This window comes from Camellia sinensis, chromosome 3 (genome assembly GCF_055761805.1).
Source record: "Camellia sinensis isolate YWXY chromosome 3, ASM5576180v1, whole genome shotgun sequence".
NCBI classification, from domain to species: domain Eukaryota; kingdom Viridiplantae; phylum Streptophyta; class Magnoliopsida; order Ericales; family Theaceae; genus Camellia; species Camellia sinensis.
In genome coordinates, this window is record NC_138963.1 from 32,207,853 (window position 1) to 32,229,532 (window position 21,680).

The 21,680-nt window shown below is 36.0% G+C and overlaps 1 protein-coding gene across 8 annotated transcripts in view; it reads left to right on the forward strand.

Annotated features, from left to right (window-relative positions):
• The first annotated feature begins 11,827 nt into the window (after positions 1-11,827).
• The window catches only part of LOC114288624 (ARM repeat superfamily protein), a 59,045-nt gene continuing 49,192 nt past the window's right edge, over positions 11,828-21,680 (forward strand). For 5 of the 8 annotated variants that reach the window (XR_014363724.1, XR_003638340.2, XR_014363723.1 and 2 more), the window contains exons 1-5: positions 11,834-11,973; positions 12,106-12,196; positions 12,346-12,400; positions 12,500-12,631; positions 20,741-20,812. Coding sequence is in view for 2 of the 8 variants with exons in the window: in XM_028232141.2 (XP_028087942.2) it covers positions 11,934-11,973; positions 12,106-12,196; positions 12,346-12,400; positions 12,500-12,631; positions 20,741-20,812 (390 nt within the window). In the remaining 6 variants the exon portion in view is untranslated. Of the gene's footprint in view, positions 11,974-12,105; positions 12,197-12,345; positions 12,401-12,499; positions 12,632-20,740; positions 20,813-21,680 lie in introns of all 8 variants that reach the window. The other 3 variants (XM_082919469.1, XM_082919470.1, XM_082919472.1) reach the window with 2 other exon arrangements.

Sequence of the window (21,680 nt, forward strand, 5' to 3'; positions counted from 1 at the left end):
TTATGATCTAGTGAATATGACTTAGTCGTGAGTCATTACCTAGTTGGGCCTAAACCTTTAAAACTTGTCTTCGAGAACTCACACATTAAGATGATTGGAATTAGTTTATGACATTGGTCATGAACCAGTGGCTTATTATACTTAATCACATTAATGAGATAATGACACGATGGTTTGAGTAGGCCTTCTCGGGCCCACTCTCTTATGACATCCTGCTCTCATATGAATGTGTAACTTTGTTCGCAATGGGTGCGCACAAGTAAGTAGGAAAGCCGTAGAAGGTCATTTGTATTGGCGCACTTAGTCCACTATGATATTTGTGACTAGATATGTGTGAGGGCATGATAGCTAAGCCTCAACCTCAACACATTTATAGATTACGATATGCATCTGAGTCAAGACTATTTGATCTCCCATAAGTCAAAAGTTTTGAGATGATTTTTGACATTGCACATATGAGGTCGAGATCAATTAGATAAGAGCTTTTGTGCTTTTAGTTTTGACCAAGGTGGCGAGTATCTATTTGAGTTATTTTTTTTAGAAAACTCTGTGAAGAGAGATGGGTGCTTAGAAAATTGATTATTCCTAGTACTCAACAACACAATGATGTAGTAGAGATAAGGAATTAAATATTGTTAATGTTAGGTGGATAATGGTGCAAGATGTTTCCCAACTGGAAATTGCACTAGTTTGTTGCCTATATCCCTAACTAAGTGCCCTCCATATCAGATTTTACACTCCATTTTGAGTAATAGGTTAGCGGAGAGCCATCTATGGGCTATCTGTAACCGTTAAGCAGCTTATCTTTATTTTACTTCTCATAAGATTGCGAAGTTAAGACCTAGGGTTCTATAGCGCATTATTGTATGCTGTCTTGTAAACACAAAGGGTCGTGTGGCGCATTATTGTGTGCGGTCATGCAAACCCTCCGGGTCATGTGCATATAGGTAAGCAGCTTTGTGGTAGTGTAACTAAGTCACATAAAGTTTTATTAGTAAAGGTGAGGTGAATAGAGTTTTTGGAACTCTATAAGATAGAGAATTCTAAGCATAGCGCTCTATGTAGCCTAGTTGAGAATGGAAAGAAATTTCCAATATCCTAAGGACAGTGGGAGCGATGTGCCTACTAATGGACTACTCCATTAGAGAAGAATACTCTACATTCTTAGTTGCGTGGTAGCAAATGTGAAAATTTTCCACGTCATCACTGGGTGATTGAGAGGGAAACATTTATGATTGCTCCGCAAGATGATAAAGAGCCTAGGATAATGCCAAAGGCTCTAGTCCTCTGTTTTTAGAAAGTGGATCAATGTTGCACAGTTTAAGACAAAGTCTTTGAGGATTAACCATTTCTATAATTTGGTTGACTTTCCATTATGACGCGAAACTGTTCTAAAGTTATGCGTAATTTGGATAGTCATTGTTGAGGCATAAGGCTCGCTAGATACCGAAAAGTCGCACCATTGAGGGAAGTGTAGACCATGAGAAGACTTCCTCCTGGGGAGTGAGGTTATTTTGACTTAGGCTATGATTGACATAAGTTCGGATTATTGATTTGTGGACATTGTGACCCAACTTTCTCATTAGAGAATTGGATAAGTAGATCCGTAGGGATTTATCTTCTGCTTTTATGGTGAAAAGTTAGGAGCGCAAAAAGGTTGCTAGTTCCAATAAATCTTTTACAGCCTAAAGCAGTTATTCAAATAGTGGTTCTTAGATTTCGTCAAGCCTTGATAGGCCAACGATATTCGATGATGACCACTGAGGCATGATCAATGGTCCAAAAGAAGTTTTTTCCTTACTTAGTCATTATGAGCCAGGAATTTATAAGGTTGTCGCCACCTAGGGTAGGCAGTCCTTTATTTTAGATATGATGGACATGGGTGATGTAATTTATATGCTCGGATGTATGATCCTTAGGGATTGTTTTAGAAAAATTCTCGGTTTGTCTTCGATGACTTACATAAGGAATATCCTAGAACGATTCTAGATGCAAAATTGCAAACCCATTGACTTACTTATCGGTAAAAGCCAGAGCCTTAGCTATTAAGTGAATCCTCGGATTGTCTTTGGGAGAAACAGATGACCTATATTCCTTGATCTTTTCTTTGTTGTGGGAGCCTAAAGTACGCTATGCGGGCGTATTCGGCATGATAAGTGTTATCTTTGGTAAATGGTCAACTGAGTTGTTTAGACATTGACCTTGCTCATTAGACTGTGGATAAAATGCTTTACTAGTAGTATCTTAATTTGCTCCTTTTAAGATTCAATGCGCTAGTTGGGCGCATCTGCGCTAGTTGGGCGCATTAAGAATGAACGTAAATTGGTCACCAAAATATCTTTAGAGAGGTTATTGCGCAAGAGGCAGTGATCTTAAATTACTTCATGTGAGGCGCACATGGTGGATTCCGTTGTATATACTTATCGCAAGAGGTGCTGATAAAGCTTATGTTTGGAATCTATAATTGCGCAAGCTGTGGTCAATTTTTTTTAAAATCGATCACTTATTTTGAGATGATGGGATGTTAACACTATTATGGTTTGTGTCATAATGATTAGCAAATGATGATGTCAGCAGGCAAGATTGGCTCACTCACACGAGCAATCGCCCTTGGCACTTGGGAGTGAGCAAGGATGAGACTGGTGGTTTATTTTTATTTGGAGCCAAGAGAGGCTTAAATCATCCATTATGTATGTCGCCTTGGTTATAACCAAGATGAAGTCGTGTTAAAGACCAAACATGGATGTTAGTACCCACTTTCCATGTTGTGCCTGTTATGATTAGCCAGATGTGAGATCTCATTTGGCGCCTAGAAGGCAAGCAAATAGAGAATTCGGGTTAGGCGCTAGAAAGCGACTAAATTAATATCTGTATGGTGAATCGAGTATGACGTCACTCTTTATAGAAGAGTTACTCCACCGTAGCATGTATTCATACTATATGTGCTTGGCGACCGAGTAATGAGGTGAGAGAATGGATCCCTGCTTCCTCACCGTGTGAGTCTTACGTGTCATTATTGATATGACTTTCATTTATGTACCCTTTTGTGGCTTTTGACTATGTCATAAGGTAAGGGGTTGATGTTCTGCTACTTTGGTATGTTGCCTGCGGTCATGCATGATTCGGCCTTAAGGGACATCACTGGGAAAGCGGTCAATCCTAAACTAAATGGCATGAGGGCAAAAGGAAGATCATCTAGTATTACACCACTGTTGTATATTCACTACCGGCAACTCACATCGCTCTGTATGAGAAGCGGATTAAGTGTGAATATATTGCAAGAATTGAGAGGGTCAAACATGTTCTTTTGAGGGATTAGAGATGTTTTTTGGACCAGTGTAATTAGATGGGTCTGGGGTATATGAGACGCTATTTCTGTTCTTTTTGGGTTGATGTCTCTATGCTGGCACATTTTGAGTTTCTAGTATAGAGCTCCCACATGCAGGTGTTCTCAGTAGTCGCACGGTGCAATGGCTAGTATGAGATTGTTTATTTTTTGGGGAGATTGAGATAGAGACGTGGCAGTGTCATGCCAACTCATGTCCGAGTGGGAGATGTTAGAATTTGGGCGCCCATGTGGCATGACCCTCAGAACCTTTTGAACTTGAACCTTTTGAACCTTATCCAAATGGGTTTTGAATTTGAATTCAAACCTATTTGGGTAGCCACTCAGGATATATATCTATCATATCATGATATGGATAGATGATATAGATATAAGATATTATCTCATATAACAAATATGGATAAATGAAATAAATAGATTATATATCTGATATATGAGATATGGGTGATTAGGTGGAAAAATAACGTATGTTTGAGTTTTTCCCAGATACTGACTCTCTCCCAAAAACAACGATCAAAGCCATTTACACTGTGGTTAGTGTGGGTGATATTCACTATTGTAATATCACCCCATTACTGGGTTGATTGACCAGATTCAGGAAGCACGTGATTTACCCACGAGATCCTTCAATTCAGACTCTGTTGAAAGGTATGACCATAATTTTTATTCCGTTGCGTTATACTTTGTTTACAGTATGTATAAAACAAAAAAGAAGTCTTAATGATTGTAGAATTTTATATACCCATGCACAATAGGTATATCTCTAAATTTGTGTCTTTTAACTTAAAAGGCATAATCTCTTATTTTAAATTTTGAAACTTTAATTAACTTCCAACATTACTTGGCCTGATCCGCAATGGCCACTCCGGCAAGCGAACCTTCCGCCATTGTTGGAGAAAACGAATGGAGCCCAAACTCGGCCAGACCACGGAACTGGATATTAACTGATGATGAGGCTTGAGATGCCAATTGAAACCCGGTTGATGATGCTGGTGAACCCTGGCCGGTTAGTATTCTCGGCCAATTTGTGTAGGGACAGTGGTTTTTTATTGTGAAAGTAGTTGAATGAACCCCTGCAAAGCAAATGTGTTAAAGCTCTTCATTACAATAACTTTGAGAAATCTATTTATCATTTCATTTTTCTCACCATTTTATTTTGCTTTATTTATGATTTGTAGGACTTAATATCTTTTAAAAATAGCATGACTTATTATATGTTACATGAGAAACTACATAGGTGAAGAATTTAGATAAAATATTTTGATGATATATAAGAATCCTAATTATGTATGTATTGTTGGAAATGGTTTGGAAAATCTAGGTAAAAAATAGATTTTTTCCTAACTTTGGTCTAATATTTAGGTGACCCGTGCGTCGTTTTTCGCGGGTCAAAGAGGTAACGCGTTCTATGCCGCGTTGTGATTCACGTGGTATATTTGGTTGCTCAAAACCATTATCGAGTGAATGAGAAATCGAAGCCAAAGTATGCTCCATGGAAATGGATTTTGGTGGAAAATCCATAAATGTTTGAATAAGGCTTGTCTCACATTGATTTGGTAGGAATGTTTGAATGGGTTTATAAGGCATGGCATTGGAACTTGGAATGTGCCCCAAGGGGTACCCAAGTTTTGTAGAGAGGAAGGTTATGGGCAAAATGGGTTAGACCCATTAGACCCAAAAATCACCACATGCGCACATTTGTCCAAAAATTAATTTCGAATTTTTGTCCAGATTTAAATTTTAAATTCAAATTGTTGCATCTCTTCACAGACAGACTCGAATCCCAAAACCGAATTTGTTTTGTTCAAATTCAAATCCACCGGAATTTCAAACCAAACAGTGCCTTAAACAGATTTGTATCTGTTTAATTCAAATTGAACAGGTACAGTACCTATTTAATTCAAAACGAAAAGCCACCAATCCATCTATAAATAGACTAGCCCTCATTTGTTATCAGATTCACTAATTTTCGTCCATAAAATTCAACATTCATACTCTTCATTTTGCTGCGTTAATATATTGTAGTGCTGCATATATTTGTTGTAGATCATTTCATTTTGGGAGATAGACGTCCATATTTTGAAAGCATCGAGGAGAGGACGAATCTGTCTTAAGGACACAGTGTCAAACACTGGATTTGATCAGATTATTATTCAAAGAAATTAATCAAGTAAGTTGTTTAATTTATTATTCTGTTTTATTTGTTTATTTAAATCAGATTTTAATTTTATTTTTGTAAGAAAATAAAATCTTTTTTTTTTCTATTTCTAGTTTGATTTTTGTAATCAAACAATTTTCTCTTATTTTCTTTATTTCTTTTATATTCTGTTTGTTGTTAAGTACACAAACAGAATTAATTAATTACAGTGAAAATTGTCCAACATGTATATATAGATATGTATTATTTCACTAGAGGAATTTACACCTTCGACTACTAAAAAATTAGTCGCCAAAGTCTCTGTTTTTAGTCACCGAAAGTCAATGGCGACTAAAATTTTTAGTCACCCTGTTAGTCGCTGAAAGCCCGTCGGCGTAGTATTGGCGACTAAATATATGTTGGTCACTAATTCTCTTCTTTTTGGCTACTAAAACTTAGTCCCTAATTGACACCTTTTGGCTACTAAAATTGTAGTCGTCAAAAGTTCCCCAATAAAACTAAATTTCACATTCAACGACTAAAATGTTTAGTTGCTAATACATTTTTGTTGCAAATATTCCTACATTTAGCGCCCAAATATTTTAGTCACCTTTTTATGTCACATTTAGCCACCAAATATTTTAGTCGCCAAAAGATGCCATGTTTTTTCGTGACTAAAATATTTAGTCGGCGAAAGTTTTTTTTTTTCCTCATCTTAATTTGTTTTGGCTACTAATTAGGTAGTTGGCAAAAGTCTTTTTTTTTTTTTTTTTCCTACTAAATATTTAGTCACAAAAAAACATGTGCTTACTTCTTTGACTGCCAAAATATTTAGTCGCCAAAAACTTCACTTTTTTTTTTTTTTTTTTTGGGCTACTAAACGTCTAGTCGTCAAAAACTTTATTCAGTATTTTTTTAATTAATTTCTCGATAACCTATATTTATTTCATTATTAATGCAATCAAATAATACATATACCAATTATATTACCACTCATTCCACAACATGTACACATTTCAATTTCAACCATCCAAAATATTTATATTTAAAGTCAAATTTCAAATGTAATGGAAATTCCATACAAACCGAGTATAATCTAACCTCAAAAATATAATTCCATACAAAACAGAGGATTATACAAAAATCATGTCCTCTGTACACAAAAAATAATAAATAATATCCACAATATCATGCTAAAATATAATATGTACCACGCCAAAAAAGTAATCCATACTATGCCAAAAAAGGTCATCTATACCTCGCCAAAAGTAATTCGTATGAGGCCAACTCAATAAGATGCATGAAACAACTCAATTCTAATCCAACATAGTGTGACTTGCTGGAGACTGCCATATAGACACCATAGGCAACACTAGTAGCTAATACAGGCACATTGTCTACCTCATCTGTAAAGGACCTATCAACAACCTTCATTGCAGCTATCAAGGCATTTGTAACAACCATGCCAACTTGGAAAAAAATGAAATCCATTTTATAGAGAAATTTCAAAATTAAAACTGACTTCAACAAATTCATATGCATTTTAAAGAAACTAAGAGATACGACACAAAGAAGAATCAAAACTGAAACATGTTGGGGGTAATTATCATCAAGAAACTAATTCTGTCAACTAAACCTTTTAAACATACGAATAAATATACACATCTCCACCCAGTAATAGGTAAGTGACTATGTCAGTAAGGTGTTAAAGACATTCATGAAATGTAGTGAGCATAAAATTAGCAAATTAGCAAAACAGACCAACCATTACATAGATGTAAGGGAATGGATGGGTAGATGGAGAGAAGCAATTTTTGGGGCAATTCAAATTTCAAGCATTTGCTAAATACTGTACACTCTAGTCAATCACAAGTCAAGAGATCAGATCAAACCGTTAGAAAAATATAAAATGGGTCCAACAATGTACATCAAGCTATCCAACACCCTCCATCAACCAACAGAGCAACATAGTTAAGGTGCCCTGATTTCTGAATTCCTTCATACTATGTTTGGTTGAGGGATTTGGAAAAGAATTTGGAAAGAAAAATAGAAAAGTAATGTGAAATGTGAATAAAATATATCCACATTTTATTTAGTTTCACACACATTTTCCCATTCCTTTTCCAAATTCCTTCTCAAATCTCCTAACCAAACACAACATTAAGGACTAGTTCTTCCTCTGCCTTTAAATGCATCCCATAAGGCACAAAGTAGCCACAACCCATATTTTCCACTTGCTTCTAATAATTTTTACTCCTAACAAATCAATCAGACCTCATGAATACCAAAAGTCATATTAAAAGACGAAAACAACAAAAGACCACACATCTACCACCTATATATAGTAAGATGATAGTTCACCGTATCCTGCTCTAATTTCATATGTAGAGTGAGAGAGAGAGGATGCAACCAAATCTGGAAATGATAAAATCTTATGCATTTTATAACTAATTTGGCGTCGCTTGAGCAGTGATTCAATACTTGCAGTTCTACAAGTACATGCCTCAGATCATACACACCCTTATATACTGCTGGACCACCACTCAAGCAATGAATCCCCAGTCTTTGAATTTTGAAATGGTGAACTGCGTCAACCTGTCAACAGCAGTTCAGAAGCTATAGATGATGCCCTGACTTGCTTGCAACTTTAAGTCCATGGATGGGATTCACTGAACGTAAAGTCAAAAGGTCTTACATTACAAGAGCTAAAGCTACATACAACTGAATTGAATTTGGATTATAAAGCAATAAGGCATATAAGGCCATGCTTGGCAATTGGTTAAAATAGCTAAAAAGTAAAAAAATCAATTCATTCTCTCTACATTTTTTACATGTCATTTCATAAGAAATATGTAATAAAAAAAAAAAAAAAACTACTGAAAAATCAATTATCAAACAAACGCATATTATGTCAAGGGTATATGGGATTGCCAAACAACACTAGAGAAGATTCTGTCTTATGTCAAGGTTAGAATCAATCCATCCCTCCGACTGATCATGTACCCTTAAAATGTTACTCTACATCATACTTCATACCAATATAAGCAATAAAGTTTGTCATTCGACTCTCATAGAGACTTCACCTGGGAAGTTAATTTTATGCTAAAAAAGTTTAAAACAAAAAATTAAAAAATTCAATACACAACTTGTGTTTGGCGTGGACAGTGAAAGGCTACCAAATTTATGTGTAAAAAAAGACCAGTATTCCTTCCGTCTTGTACCAATGGCAAAATGAAAATTTAAGGCAAAATAAGTCATATATATCCGTCAATTACATTTTTTTATACAATTTTAAAATTTTTTTAAAAAAATATATTTTTGGAGACATTAAATTTTTTTCATCTCGTAAAAAAACTAAAACATTAAAAAAATTACAAGAAAGTTCAAATACCAAACCACTAATTATTGCTTTACTTGTGCTAACTTTTGTTCACATGTTAGGATCTTTATTTATGATGACAGTTGAAGTTAGAAAATTGACATAACAAGCTTAGAGCATTTTCAATAACACCTTTAAATCTGGAGATGCCAGATTTATTTCAAGATTTTGGTGACATTTTAGCATCTTTAAATTTGACATATGTCGCACTTAGATTTTAAAATTTAAGTGCGACAACACATATTTAAAAATAAGCAATCCAACCAAAATGTCAAATTTATTAGTTCATTTTTATTTTTTTATTATTGCACTCCAACAAAAATCTCTTGAAAGTGGACCCCATTAAAAAAATGTGACATATAATTCTATTTCTTATCATATTTTCACATTTTTAGATGCAGTTGAACTAGTCTCATTAACTTGTATCAAAATGAGGTAAAGAGTAATGCATTGGTGACACATAAAACATTATTCAAAATATCACTGATATTCAATTTTTTTTTCTTAATATATAGTATAATAAAAAATGATTTTGGGGATTGGAAATAATTTTTTACTCAGTAAATAACTTTTGGCACTGTTTTCTTGGGCTTATTGAAATTATGTGAATTATGGAGGAAACGCCAAAAATCAAATCCAATCAATATAAATAAAATAATAATAATTTTGTGGCTACAATTACAATATGGTGATCTGGGCCATGTGTCTCGGCTACAAGCGTTTTGGATTTTTTGTTTTGTATTGTTTTGTTTTGTTCTTTTGATTTTTGGAGCAATGTATTATTATTGATAACCCATCATGTTTTTGGAGGCCCAACTGTAGCAGGCCTGGCCTATTTCGCATCAACTTTTTCAACTGTCATGTCTGCCGTTTGGATTTTGCTCAAGTACCCTCTCATTTGAGCATATTTATAATTATTCCACATATTCTTCTATATCTTAATCATACTCAATTTTTTCATGAAGATTGATATGCTTGATATGCCTAAGGTACTATTTCTTTTACGCAAACAATCCCCCTAACTACACTTTTACCAACCAAAAGCAGTAGTCAAGGCACCTTCAACCCTAATTAAAAAAACAATTTAAAAAAAAATACATGATTTATTGTGCATTTACTTAAAAAATATTTTGGTAGCACGAGACTTGAAAAAGTTATACATTTTATATACAAATATGTGTACTGAAATAACGTATAATTTTTTTAAACTATAAATGAACTCTATTTCTGTTTATTGTACAGAGGTTTTAGTTACATGATATTTTTATTTTCTTACACTATTTTCTAATTACACATGTCTCTAAAATTCAAAAAAAAATCATTTCATCTTAATCACTAACATTTTATTATCTCTTTATGCACTTTTCTAACTTTCACACCCCATTTCTATACCTATGCAACTTTGCTACCACTTCTGTCACAACAAGTCTCCTAATTTCTTAATTGTTATTTTATTTATCTTCCCTACCCATTCCTGGCCTCGTAACACTTTCTCTTATTCTATAACAATACTGTTTCATACCTTACAATACTCTACAACTCTTCTCATTTCTGGTCATCTTTACTTTCGCTGCCACCACTACCTCTTTTATCTTTTCTTTGTTTATCAACTTCTTATCCCTTGCAACCAACGATCACTTTTGCAAGGAATAGTGTATCTTTCAAATATATGATTTTTAGTATAAGGTTTAAAGAAGAAAAAGAAAAAGATAGTGACTAAGGCAAAAGTGAAGAAATGAAATGGAACTGGGAAGTGATAACATAGAGATGGTAAAGAAAATAATGGTGGCAGCTTAAGGCTGTAGTGGTGGTTTGGTAGAGATGGTAGAGGAGTCAATGGAAGAATAAATTGTTTTTTTTTTTTTTTTTCAAAGTTTGAATATTTTTTGATAAATTTAAGCAGTGGTTTGAAATGATTTAAATAAATATATTTTTTTGATTTTTTTTTTTTTTAAAATGTAAAGTATGAGTTGGGTTTGGGGGTGTTTGGCAAAGACTTTTTTAGCTTTTGGACTAAAATTTACAAAATGACAAAATAGACTAAAATAATTAATCAGACAAAATGTCACATTAAATTCGTAATTATTTTACTTTTTCTATCATAAACATCACATCCAACTACAAAACATTCAACTATCTTCTTAAACACAAAAAATTTAACATACTAAAATAGCAAAAAACTAAAATAACCTACTAAAATAGCAACTTCCCAAACACCCACAATGTGATAGAGAGATAATAATGTGATTCAAATAAAATGATAGTGACTCAAATATGATAACGTACTAAAATAGCATAGTATGTTGTTTTGGGCTAATTTGAGAATTTGATTAAAATATAATTTTAACATATTTTGGATCACATCACATCTCTATTTTTTTTTACATATTTAAAAAAAAGAGTCAAAAAATTAATTTTTAACCAAGTTCACAAAACAAGTCTTTAGTGCATGCTAAACAGTCCTAAATAATAGTAAAATTATATTAATTTTTTTTTGTAATAAAATGGTGTGAAGAATTATTTCCATTAGATTTATTTATTTATGTTCTTTCCAATTATGTTTACATATAAAAATAATTAATTTATATCATCATTTTTTAGTTCATTGAAAAATTGCCAATTAGCCCCACCTGGACATTGGCCCTATTTGGCGGGTTTTCGGCTATTATTAACTAAAATCTAAAGAAAAGGTAAAATAGACCAAATAATTAATAAAATAAAATATTATATTAAATTTATAATTATTTTATTTTTTTTCATAATTATAAAATTTTAAATAAAATATTATATTAAATTATTTTATTTTTTTCATAATTATAAAATATAAAAAAAACATATTTTATTTTTTTTCATAATTATAAAATATAAAAAAAAATCAAACATTTTTTTGAACACAAAAATTTCTATATACTAAAATAATCAAAAATTAAAATAATTTATTAAAATAATATCTTACCAAACACCCATATTGCAGAGCTGTCCCTGCGTTGTCTTTTTATTGTACTTGCACCTTCTTCTCTTTCCCCTCTCGCTCTCTCTCTCTCTCTCTCTCTCTCTCGCATCGCTCATCAATGGCTTCTTCAAGCTCCGGAAACTCAATTCCTGCTCCAGGTACCCTCAATTTTACAGTTAACACACACACACACACACGCATATTCATATTTGCGCATAAAGTAGCCTTCTTTTCGTCCATGTTTGAATTTCTCGCATTTTCTTCTAATTTCTGATCTTTATCTGTTGCAGAGGCAGTCCGGGTTCTAGTTTCGTCTCTGGCTGATGAATCTCCCATGGTCAGAGCAGCTTCCATGGCTTCTCTCAAGGACATCGCTCTCCTGTATTAAATCTATCTTTCTCTCTCACACAGAGCCCTACATTTATGCACACACATATGTGTGTGTAATTGTGTATTTATGTATAGTTGAAGGAGATTGGGAGTTCTGTGAACCCTTTTTTTTCATAATTTGTTGATTTTGCAATTTGTAGGAACCCACTTCTAGTTCTTGATTGTTGCTCTACTGTTTCTCGAGGAGGTCGTCGGGTACTACTCTATTCACGTGTTCTTGTTTAGAATCTGAGTTATGCTTGTGTTTTTATCTAGAAAATGTGGAGTGTAATTGGGCAATTGGCAATGTTTCAGCGTTTTGGGAATATGGCTGGTGTTTTTCAAGTAATGGCTGTCGCAATCCGTGCCTTGGATAAAGAAGATGCTGATCCTCCTGACATGGCAAAGCTCGCCAAGATTGCCACTGCTGAGATGATCTCCTCCAAGGTACAACTTTAACTTTGTGGCATTAGCATTGTTGATAGTAAAGGAGTTCAAAATTGGCGAATATGGTCGATAACACACAAAAAAAATTGATAATGCACTTGAGTTTTCATTTTAATCCTACTTGAGCACCGTTTTATTTGTTTTTATTTATCTATAGTTTTTGATGTATTTGCAGCAATTAAGATGAAATCAGTTCTTCTTCGATTGTTTCTTTACTCTTTCATATGCAGTTCATCGGAAGAACACAGAAAATTTAAGAAAAGTATTAAAAAAGGAGTCCTTTTTTTGGAGTGTATGTGTGACAGGCATGCAGCTACATGTTCATCTTTCTACAGAGGTGTTCATTAATAAGTTGAAAGCATACAAGCTTGTCTGTTGTTAAAAATTTGGCTAGAATTTTGTTTAGGTTTATCCAAAGAGAGATTTTTTGTTTTGGACGAAATAACTACCGTTCTTGAAGTCCATTGGCTTAATGCTGTGAAGCAAAGTGCCACATTGCCTTGATATGAAAGTAATGTGCAGTATGTACCTGTGAACCTCACCTCAATATCTAGTAGATCACCACTAGTCCCAAATGCTTAAGCCGTTAAGAAATGGACAAAATAATGTATATCAAGCTATCCAATACCCTTCATCATATGCCCTCTCGTTTTGCATGTGAATATGCAAACATCCATATATATAGAGAAGAAAGAATGCAAATGGGAACCAAATGCAAATGGAGAGATTTGAACTCAAGCCTCTAACCTGAGCTCTAATACCATATTAGATCACCATTAGTCCCAAAAGCTTAAGTTGTTAGGAAATGGACCTAACAATGTATATGCGAAGAAGTGACTATTATATAATTAAGTTGGAAGAAAATTAATCACTAGAATTTATTTTTTAAATTATAGATTTGATTTTGTAATGTGCTCAATGTTAAGGAGACCAAGCTAATTATGAATAATAAACAATAGCAAATTTGGTAGTTTTGGCAACATGAGCTGGTTGGTAAACAATGTTTTATTCTACTTGAATTTTTTGATTAGGGGGCAGATCTGTTAACCTAAGCAAGCAGGGGGTTTGGAGGTTGGTGCCTTTTAATAGAGCTTTGTTAGAGAAATGGTTGTGGCGTTTTGCTTTGGAGCATGATAGATTACGGCGGAAAGTGGTGGCTTCTAAGTATGGGGTGGGAAGGGGGGATTAGATCTCTGGGGATGTGACCGGTACTCATAGTTGTGGGCTATGAAAAGGGATTTGGCTGTGGAGGGTGTAGTTTTGGAATTGGGTAGGGTTGAGAGTGGGAGATGGGATGAGGTGAGGTTCTGGAAGGATAGGTGGCGTGGAGGGATTTTATTGGAGACCCGTTTTCCGTTGATTTTTAATATTGTGGTTGATCGGGAGGCTACAGTGGCATCTTAATTAGGGGGTGTGATCGTGTGGGATATTCAGCTACTGCGGGAGGTGCAAGATTGGAAGGTTGCTTAGTTGACGGAGTTATGGGGTTTCTTATATGGGTTAGGGATTACTGGGGTGGGACAAGATCAGTGTTTTAAAAGGCTCTAGGCGCACTGAGGCGATAAGGTCTCCTATAGCCTAAGCGCGAGGCGCGAGGCGAAGCGCGTGCCTTACCAAAGCGAATCTCAAATAGAAGAAGAAAAGCAAAATTATAAAATAGGCAAAATTTTTAACATAAAAAAAAAATATATATATATATATATAATTTAAAAAATCATAACAATTTTCGATAATCTCTAAACGTAACATTTAATCTTCTAAAAATAAGAAATATACTATCCAATAAGAGATATAAAGTATAATATTCAATCTTTTATGATTTTCTACTCTCTTTTGACCACATTTAGTCATTTTATATTGAAGAGTTTTGAATCCCTATAGGTATGCCCACAAAAAAAGCACTTAATCGACAATTGGAGTAGAAAAATAGGTAAAGCCCATGAAGCCCGCGCCTTGTGCCTCGAAAAAAAACCCTTGCCTCAACGCCTAAGTTGTGCCTCGCCTCGACCTGTTCGAAGCGCAAGGCTGCGCCTCATTGCGCCTCGCGCTTAGGCGCGCCTTTTAAAACACTGGACAAGATGTTATGGTGTGGAGTGGGGTGGGCGCAAAGGGGCGGTTCTCAGTTGCATCATTATATTGGGGTTTGGTGGGGGAGAGTGGAAGGACTTATCTCTGGAAGAGTGTTTGGGCGCCAAGTGCTCCGTCTAAGGTGGCTTTCTTCATGTGGATGGTCGTTTTAGGGCGAAATCTCACGTTGGATAAGTTGATGTGGCGTGGGCATGTTTTAGTGAATCGGTGTTGTATGTGTTGTACTGATGCGGAGTTTGTAAACCACTTGTTTCTTCATTGTTCGGTGGCTTCGTGGTTGTGGGATTTCATTTGTTCTCTTTTTGGGATTACTTGGGTTTAACCGAAGAGGGTGTTGGATATGCTTTTGGGTTTGGCGAGGTGCTCAGATCGGGCATCGACGGGTATGGTTGTTGGCATCATTTTGTTTGATGTGGCTTGTTTGGTTGGAGCGAAATAGACGTACCTTTTTAGAGGTTTATCATGATGTTTCTTGGTTAGAGAATCGTTTTGTAGTTACGTATAGTTGGTTGGAGAGGAAGGTTGATCCAGACTTTTTTGTTTTTTTAGATTTTCTAGGTGATTAGATAGTGCTTGCTTCTGGTTTTTTCCCCTATTAGGGGATGCCATTTTGTATTTGTTGCATCATCTTGATGCTTTCTTAATAATATTTGTTTATTTATCGAAAAAAAAAAAAAATTTATGATGTCTCATCATCTTTGGAAATTTAGGTATAAAGCCATTGATAGGCGTGGTTAGATATTAAATTATACAAACCAAAGAAATTTGAGTATTGGCCCAGAGAAAGCAGACAGTGCTATTGTTTCAAGAATAGAAACGAGTTTGATGAAAAATAAATATCAAAAATGTAATTTTAAAATTTATTTATGGTCTCCTATAACATAAAATTATATAAAAATGATAAGTGTTTTTGATTTTTTTTTATTTCTTTTGCCAAATTAATTTTAGTTTTTTAGAAAAAAAATTTTTTTAAATAAGTTTTTGAAAACCAAACCAAACCAAACATGGCCTAAAGTTGTTGAAGGAGGGGACCTAAAAGGGTGGAATAAGGAGGATTTTAGGGTTTTGGGGTCCAAAAGGCACAAGGGTGTTGGAGGAAATTTGAGTTTTGGATGAGTGGGAGGGGAGTGCTGGTTTGACGGAAGAGTAAAAATTATAAGTCATCTGAAGGAGGAGTTTGGGAAGATAACTAAGTTGGGGGAGATCAATTGGAGTTGGAGACATAAATAGAAACAATTATGGCTCAAGGACGGAGACAAACACTACGTTTTTTTACCAAATAGCTAATGGTCATAGAAGAACTAATCTAATTAGTAAGATCCCTATTAGGGACAAATTCTGATCATTAAGGAGGGTATTCGAGGTGGTATTGTGTGCTTCTATGATGATATTTATTAAGAGACTAAGAGTTGGAGACCAGGTTTGGATGATTTGTGGAGCTTAGTCAGGTCACAATTGAGGAAGGGAGTTTATTGGAGTGCGCTTTCATTGTAGCCTTCACCATGAAAGGGAATAAGACGTCAGTTCAAGGAGTCATCTCCTTATTCACCAGGAATTGTGGACTTTGACTCTTGGTTTATTTGATGTAGAGCAGGTTTCCTTAGAAGGTGGCAGATCTTCTTGGTTCTTGTTGGGGAGTTAGAGTGGGGAAGAAAAGGAGGTGTAGAAATTTAATGTATAAAGAGAAAAAGAGAATTGTATTATTGATTGATGTTTGTAATTGTTGTATTTATTACAATGATTCATGATTCCTATATATAGAAGAGGGTGAGTGTGTAGTAGGTAAGAAGTAGGTGAAGTGGAGGTGGTAGTGGTGTAGTGGGTTAGGTTTAGTGGAGTAGGTGAGGTGGTAGTGGTGTAGTGGGTTAGGTTTAGTGGAGTAGGTTTAAGTGGGTGAAGTAGGTGATAAATTTTAACAGCCCCCCGCAAACTCAAGGGGGATAGGAACTAGCCAACTTGAGTTTGGAGAGAGTTACAAAACAAGAAAATACATAAAAATAAAAGAGGATAGGTGACACTGTATGGTCGTGTCAGACCATTGGTGAAGACACTGGATGGTGGTGTCATAACGTTGTAGAGGACACTGTATGGTGGTGTCATAATGGTGTAGAGGACACTGGATGGCGGTGTCAGACCGCTGTAGAAGACAGTTTATGGGGTCATGTCGGACCGTTGTAGCAGACAATGTGGTGACAGTTGTTGTGACAGTTTACGGAGTCTTGCTGGACCCTTGTAGAAACTAACCGGAATCAATGTCGGGACAGTTTACAGAGTCTTGTCGGACCCTCGTAGAAACTAACCGGAATCTATGTCGGGACAGTTTACAGAGTCTTGTCGGACCCCTAAAGGAGCTAACCGGAATTAATGTCGGGACAGTTTACAGAGTCTTGTCGGACCCATAAAGGAGCTAACCGGAATCAAATGTCGGGACAGTTTATAGGGTCATGTCGGACCGTTGAAGGAGCTAACCGGAATCAATGTCGGGACAGTTTACAGAGTCTTGTCGGACCCCTAAAAAGTCGCACCCTCAAAAGGCGTGCCCAATTTTTCAAAAAAGGCGTGCCATCAAAAGGCGTGCCCAATCCATAAAAAGACGTGCCATCAAAAGGCGAGCCCAAGTCATAAAAAGATGTGCCAGACATGATGGCGAGGCACGTGAGTGCCTTGGCTGGCGCGCCCGTTTGTCGTCTGGCGTCAAGTGGCGCGCGATACGCGTGGTTGCCCCGTCTATTTAACCAAGGTTGATGCTGAGGCTGAGGCAGACAAAAAACTTCTGAAAATCCTCTGAAAAAAAAAACTCTTCCTTTACTGAGAGAGAAACTCTGTAATACTCTGTAACCAACCCGTCTCTGAAACACTCAGCAACATGGCCTCTTCTTCCCGTCCAGCTACCCAGAACATGGCCTCCTCTTCCCGTGGTCTGCTCACGCTCTTTCCAGAATTGAACGAGTCCACAAGAGAAATAACTGGTGCGGTGGCCAGTGAACCTCAACCAAACACCTCTGGTTTTGCTCCGTTGAACTTTCCGATGCGGTCGGTGGAGCAAAAAATGGCGGTGCAAACTGATATTGAGGCCAATCAGTATACTCTGAAGTCATGTGTGGAAACCATGACTGTGGTCACAAACCTGTCGCACCGGCTGCAGAGCAGGACAAATGAGGTGCAACAGTTAAACTCCCAGCTGGCTCTGCTCCAACGCATGTATAAGGATGCGCGAGCAGAGATAAGTGTGCTAAAGGCAGAAAACAAGGAGCTGAAGCGGAAGGCCACCGTGATGTTCCGATTTGGAGGTCCACCATATGCTGTAGTGGAGGAGCTTGGGGGAGTGAACGTGCTCGGCGGCGTAGGAAACACGGAGGCAGCACCGGCAAGGGCCGCCCAGGACGGAGGCAAGAAGAAGAGACCGGCGGCAGAGTAGAGAAGAAAAATCCCGCCTGTGGATGTGGTTGTTTGGGTTTGTTGGTTTTTTTTTTTTTTTTTTTTTTTTTGGTGTAAAATTGTGATCAGGGCGAAATCCCGATAGAAATAAAATGAGTGTATTGTGCAAATCCGAATGGCTTGAAGGTACAAGACTGAGCAGAAAAATTAGATGGAATGAAATTTTTTTTTTTTTTTTTTTTAATAATAATAATAATAATAATAATAATAAATAGGTATCATGGAGTGGGCGGTGATAAAAATATGATTTAGAAAAAAAGAGGAAGGTGGTGGAATGATGGGTCAAAAAGTAGAATAAAACAGAAAAAAAAAAAAAAAAAAAGGTGCACATGAGTTGGTATGTCAAAAAGTAGAATAAAAACAAAAGTGCACATGGGTTGGAAAGTAACATGACCTCGTCAATTATTTGTCCATAACCAATTCCTTTCTCCTTAAACCAGTATGGGATTTTTCTCTTGGTAAATATGATGTTATCATCGGGGAGACCCAGCAAAGCAAATGTCTCTGTAACATAGAACAAGAACCTGGGAATGCCGAGGCGAGCACCAAGGTCGGCAGTCCAGGGATGGAACATGTCGCTGACGATGCAATCAGGGCGGCGTCGTTTGAAATGATCGCCGATGACCTGCGATTTTGGACGCCGATCACGAGGTTGAGATTTTCCGGCGAGGAAAAGAAGCAGAAGCTTCCGAGATCGCAGGATTCGCCTCTGATGGTGACGACGTAGGCGAATCGGACGGCGATGATGAGAACACCGAAGACAAAGAGTCGAACCAGAATGTTCCTCAGTAAGCTTGGCTTAGACTCCATAGCTCTCTGTATATACTAAATCTAGAGAGAGGGATGTGGAATTTGTGGCAGCGGAGTGAAGGAATGTGTGGAGGTCCGGCGGGCGGCCAAGGCGAGGCTGCCGCCCACCGGTGAAGCAGAATTACTAGCTTCTTAACCTTGCTCTGATACCATGTAGAAATTTAATGTATAAAGAGAAAAAGAGAATTGTATTATTGATTGATGTTTGTAATTGTTGTATTTATTACAATGATTCATGATTCCTATATATAGAAGAGGGTGAGTGTGTAGTAGTAGGTAAGAAGTAGGTGAAGTGGAGGTGGTAGTGGTGTAGTGGGTTAGGTTTAGTGGAGTAGGTGAGGTGGTAGTGGTGTAGTGGGTTAGGTTTAGTGGAGTAGGTTTAAGTGGGTGAAGTAGGTGATAAATTTTAACAGGAGGAAGGCTTGGTTTTTAGGCCAAGTTTGGGTACTTCCAAAAAAGCCAAAAAGTCAAAAAGTTACTCAAAAAGTTTAAAAGTTAACACTATTCACCAAAAGTCAACAATTACGGCTGCACAACTCCCAATTCAAATTTTTCCCTACAAATCAATTTTTACAATTTTTTATTACACATTTTTCAATAAAAAGTCAAAAAGTTAACCCAAACATCCATATTTTCAACCTCAATTTTTTAGTCCAAAAAGACAAAAAGTGCACTTTTTTAGTCTTCCCAAACTTGGCCTTAGTCTCTTTAGCTTTGATGTGGATTGTTTGGTGAGAACACAATAGGAGGACGTTTGATGGGAATGAAGTGCATATTTTCAAATTGAAAAGTAGAATATTATCTTTTTTGGATAGTTGGTTCTTGGGCATTATTGATCAATTGGCTTGATTTTGGATTTTGTTGAGGCTTTTGATGTATAGATGGGATAGATTTTGTCCATTTTTGTTTTTTTGAGGCTTTGGAGTGAAATTTCCAACACTTTTCCCCCTCTTTCCCCCCCTTGAAATCTTTTAAAACCAAGCTAATCTCAGTCCATTTCATCTACCCAATCTTTGTTACACCTTTCCAAACCCTAATGGTACAAGCTTTCCTTTGTCATAGGCCACCGTAAACTTAATTATAGGTTGCATCACTCTAGTATCATTGGCAATTGGCATATTTATTGGTGTTGAGAATATATATAATAAAGTTACCTCTTTATCAACTAAAACTTTTAGATGAGTTGGTGGTCAACAATATAACATGATGTTAGAGTAGACAATAGATTTTGTGTTAGATTATAATTCTTGCACTTTTTTGGCCCACTTATGAAGGAGATAAATAATAAAGTTATGCCCCTCGCTAATGACTTCAGTCGTTAGATCAATTAGTAGTCAACAATTTCACACTTGGATAGACTATAATTCATTTCGGTGATGAATGGATGATGGCTTCAGTTGTATAAGTGGCTCCAACCACTGGGGTTTTCTTTGCCTTGCATAATCTCATTTTTTCTTCTTGGGGAAGCTGTTAGGCAACATGCATGCATTGTGAGGTTGGGTCAACTGGCTCGCCTCAGGTGTGCACCAATTGCCTTGTCCCTTCTGCCAGCAATGCGCCCCTGGTCTTAATTGTTTGGGTTGTATTGATTCTGATTTGACACGTTTTATTTGGTAATAGAAATAGTGATGCTATTGTACACTATTTCAACTATGTTGGCAATCCTTAATCTTTATCAGGTTTAAATGAACTTTGATTTTGATTCTTGCCAGCAATTTATTTTTCATGAATGATGTCTTATTTCTCCTTTTGTTTTGTTTTACCTTCTTCCAGGAACTTAATGCTGACTGGCAAAGGGCTGCAGCAGGTGTACTTGTTGCAATAGGCTCACATCTGCCAGACCTGGTAATTTCTTTGATTTGGTTGCTAGAACTGATGAGAGGTTTCATTGGTAGGTTATATATGTGTAGTGACATAGAATCATGATATTGAGAACTGAATACCTTTCTTTTTATTTGCATTATCTTTCTTTTCTTTCCTTTTTCATTAAAGTCAAATGACAATACTGGCTTTTGTATTTACTTCTTTAATTTATTGTTTGGCCTTTATATGTATAAGCAAGATGGGGTAAAGTGAGAAAAGAAAGCTACACATCAGAAGTAAGAAGAAAAAATGAATTAGTTATCCAAAGAAGTGGAGATGGTGATATCTCTAATGTGATTGAAGTCTGAAATGCAATATGATAATACAGTCAAGCATTATCTTTCACAAGATTGTGTAATCATTGAACTTCTACCAGTTCTTTTAACTTATCTTTCTGTTATTTGAAAAAGAGCTCTCTGCATTTTAGGTGGCACTTATGCTAAAATATTTACTTGATTCTCATACTTTCACTAACCAAAATAAAATATTTATTACACACTCATTTACATATGCAATTATAGTATATACTCTTGGTAATCTACTGAAGTGGTATACTTTTGCAACCCTACTTACAACTCTTTGACACTGAAGTCAGAATACCATTGGTAATCTGCTGAAGTGGTATACTTTTGCAACCCTGCTTACATCTCTTTGTCACTGAAGTTAGAACCTTTACATTTTCAGAATATTGTTTCACAGATTGACTTTCTGCTACTTCAGTCTTTTCTGAACATATTTACTTTTACTTTGATCTAGTAGACAATTGAATATTCTTGACCTTATACATTTCTCTCACTACCCCCCTCTCTTAACTTTTGTTCTGTGCCTTGATGGAGCTTTCTATGTTCTG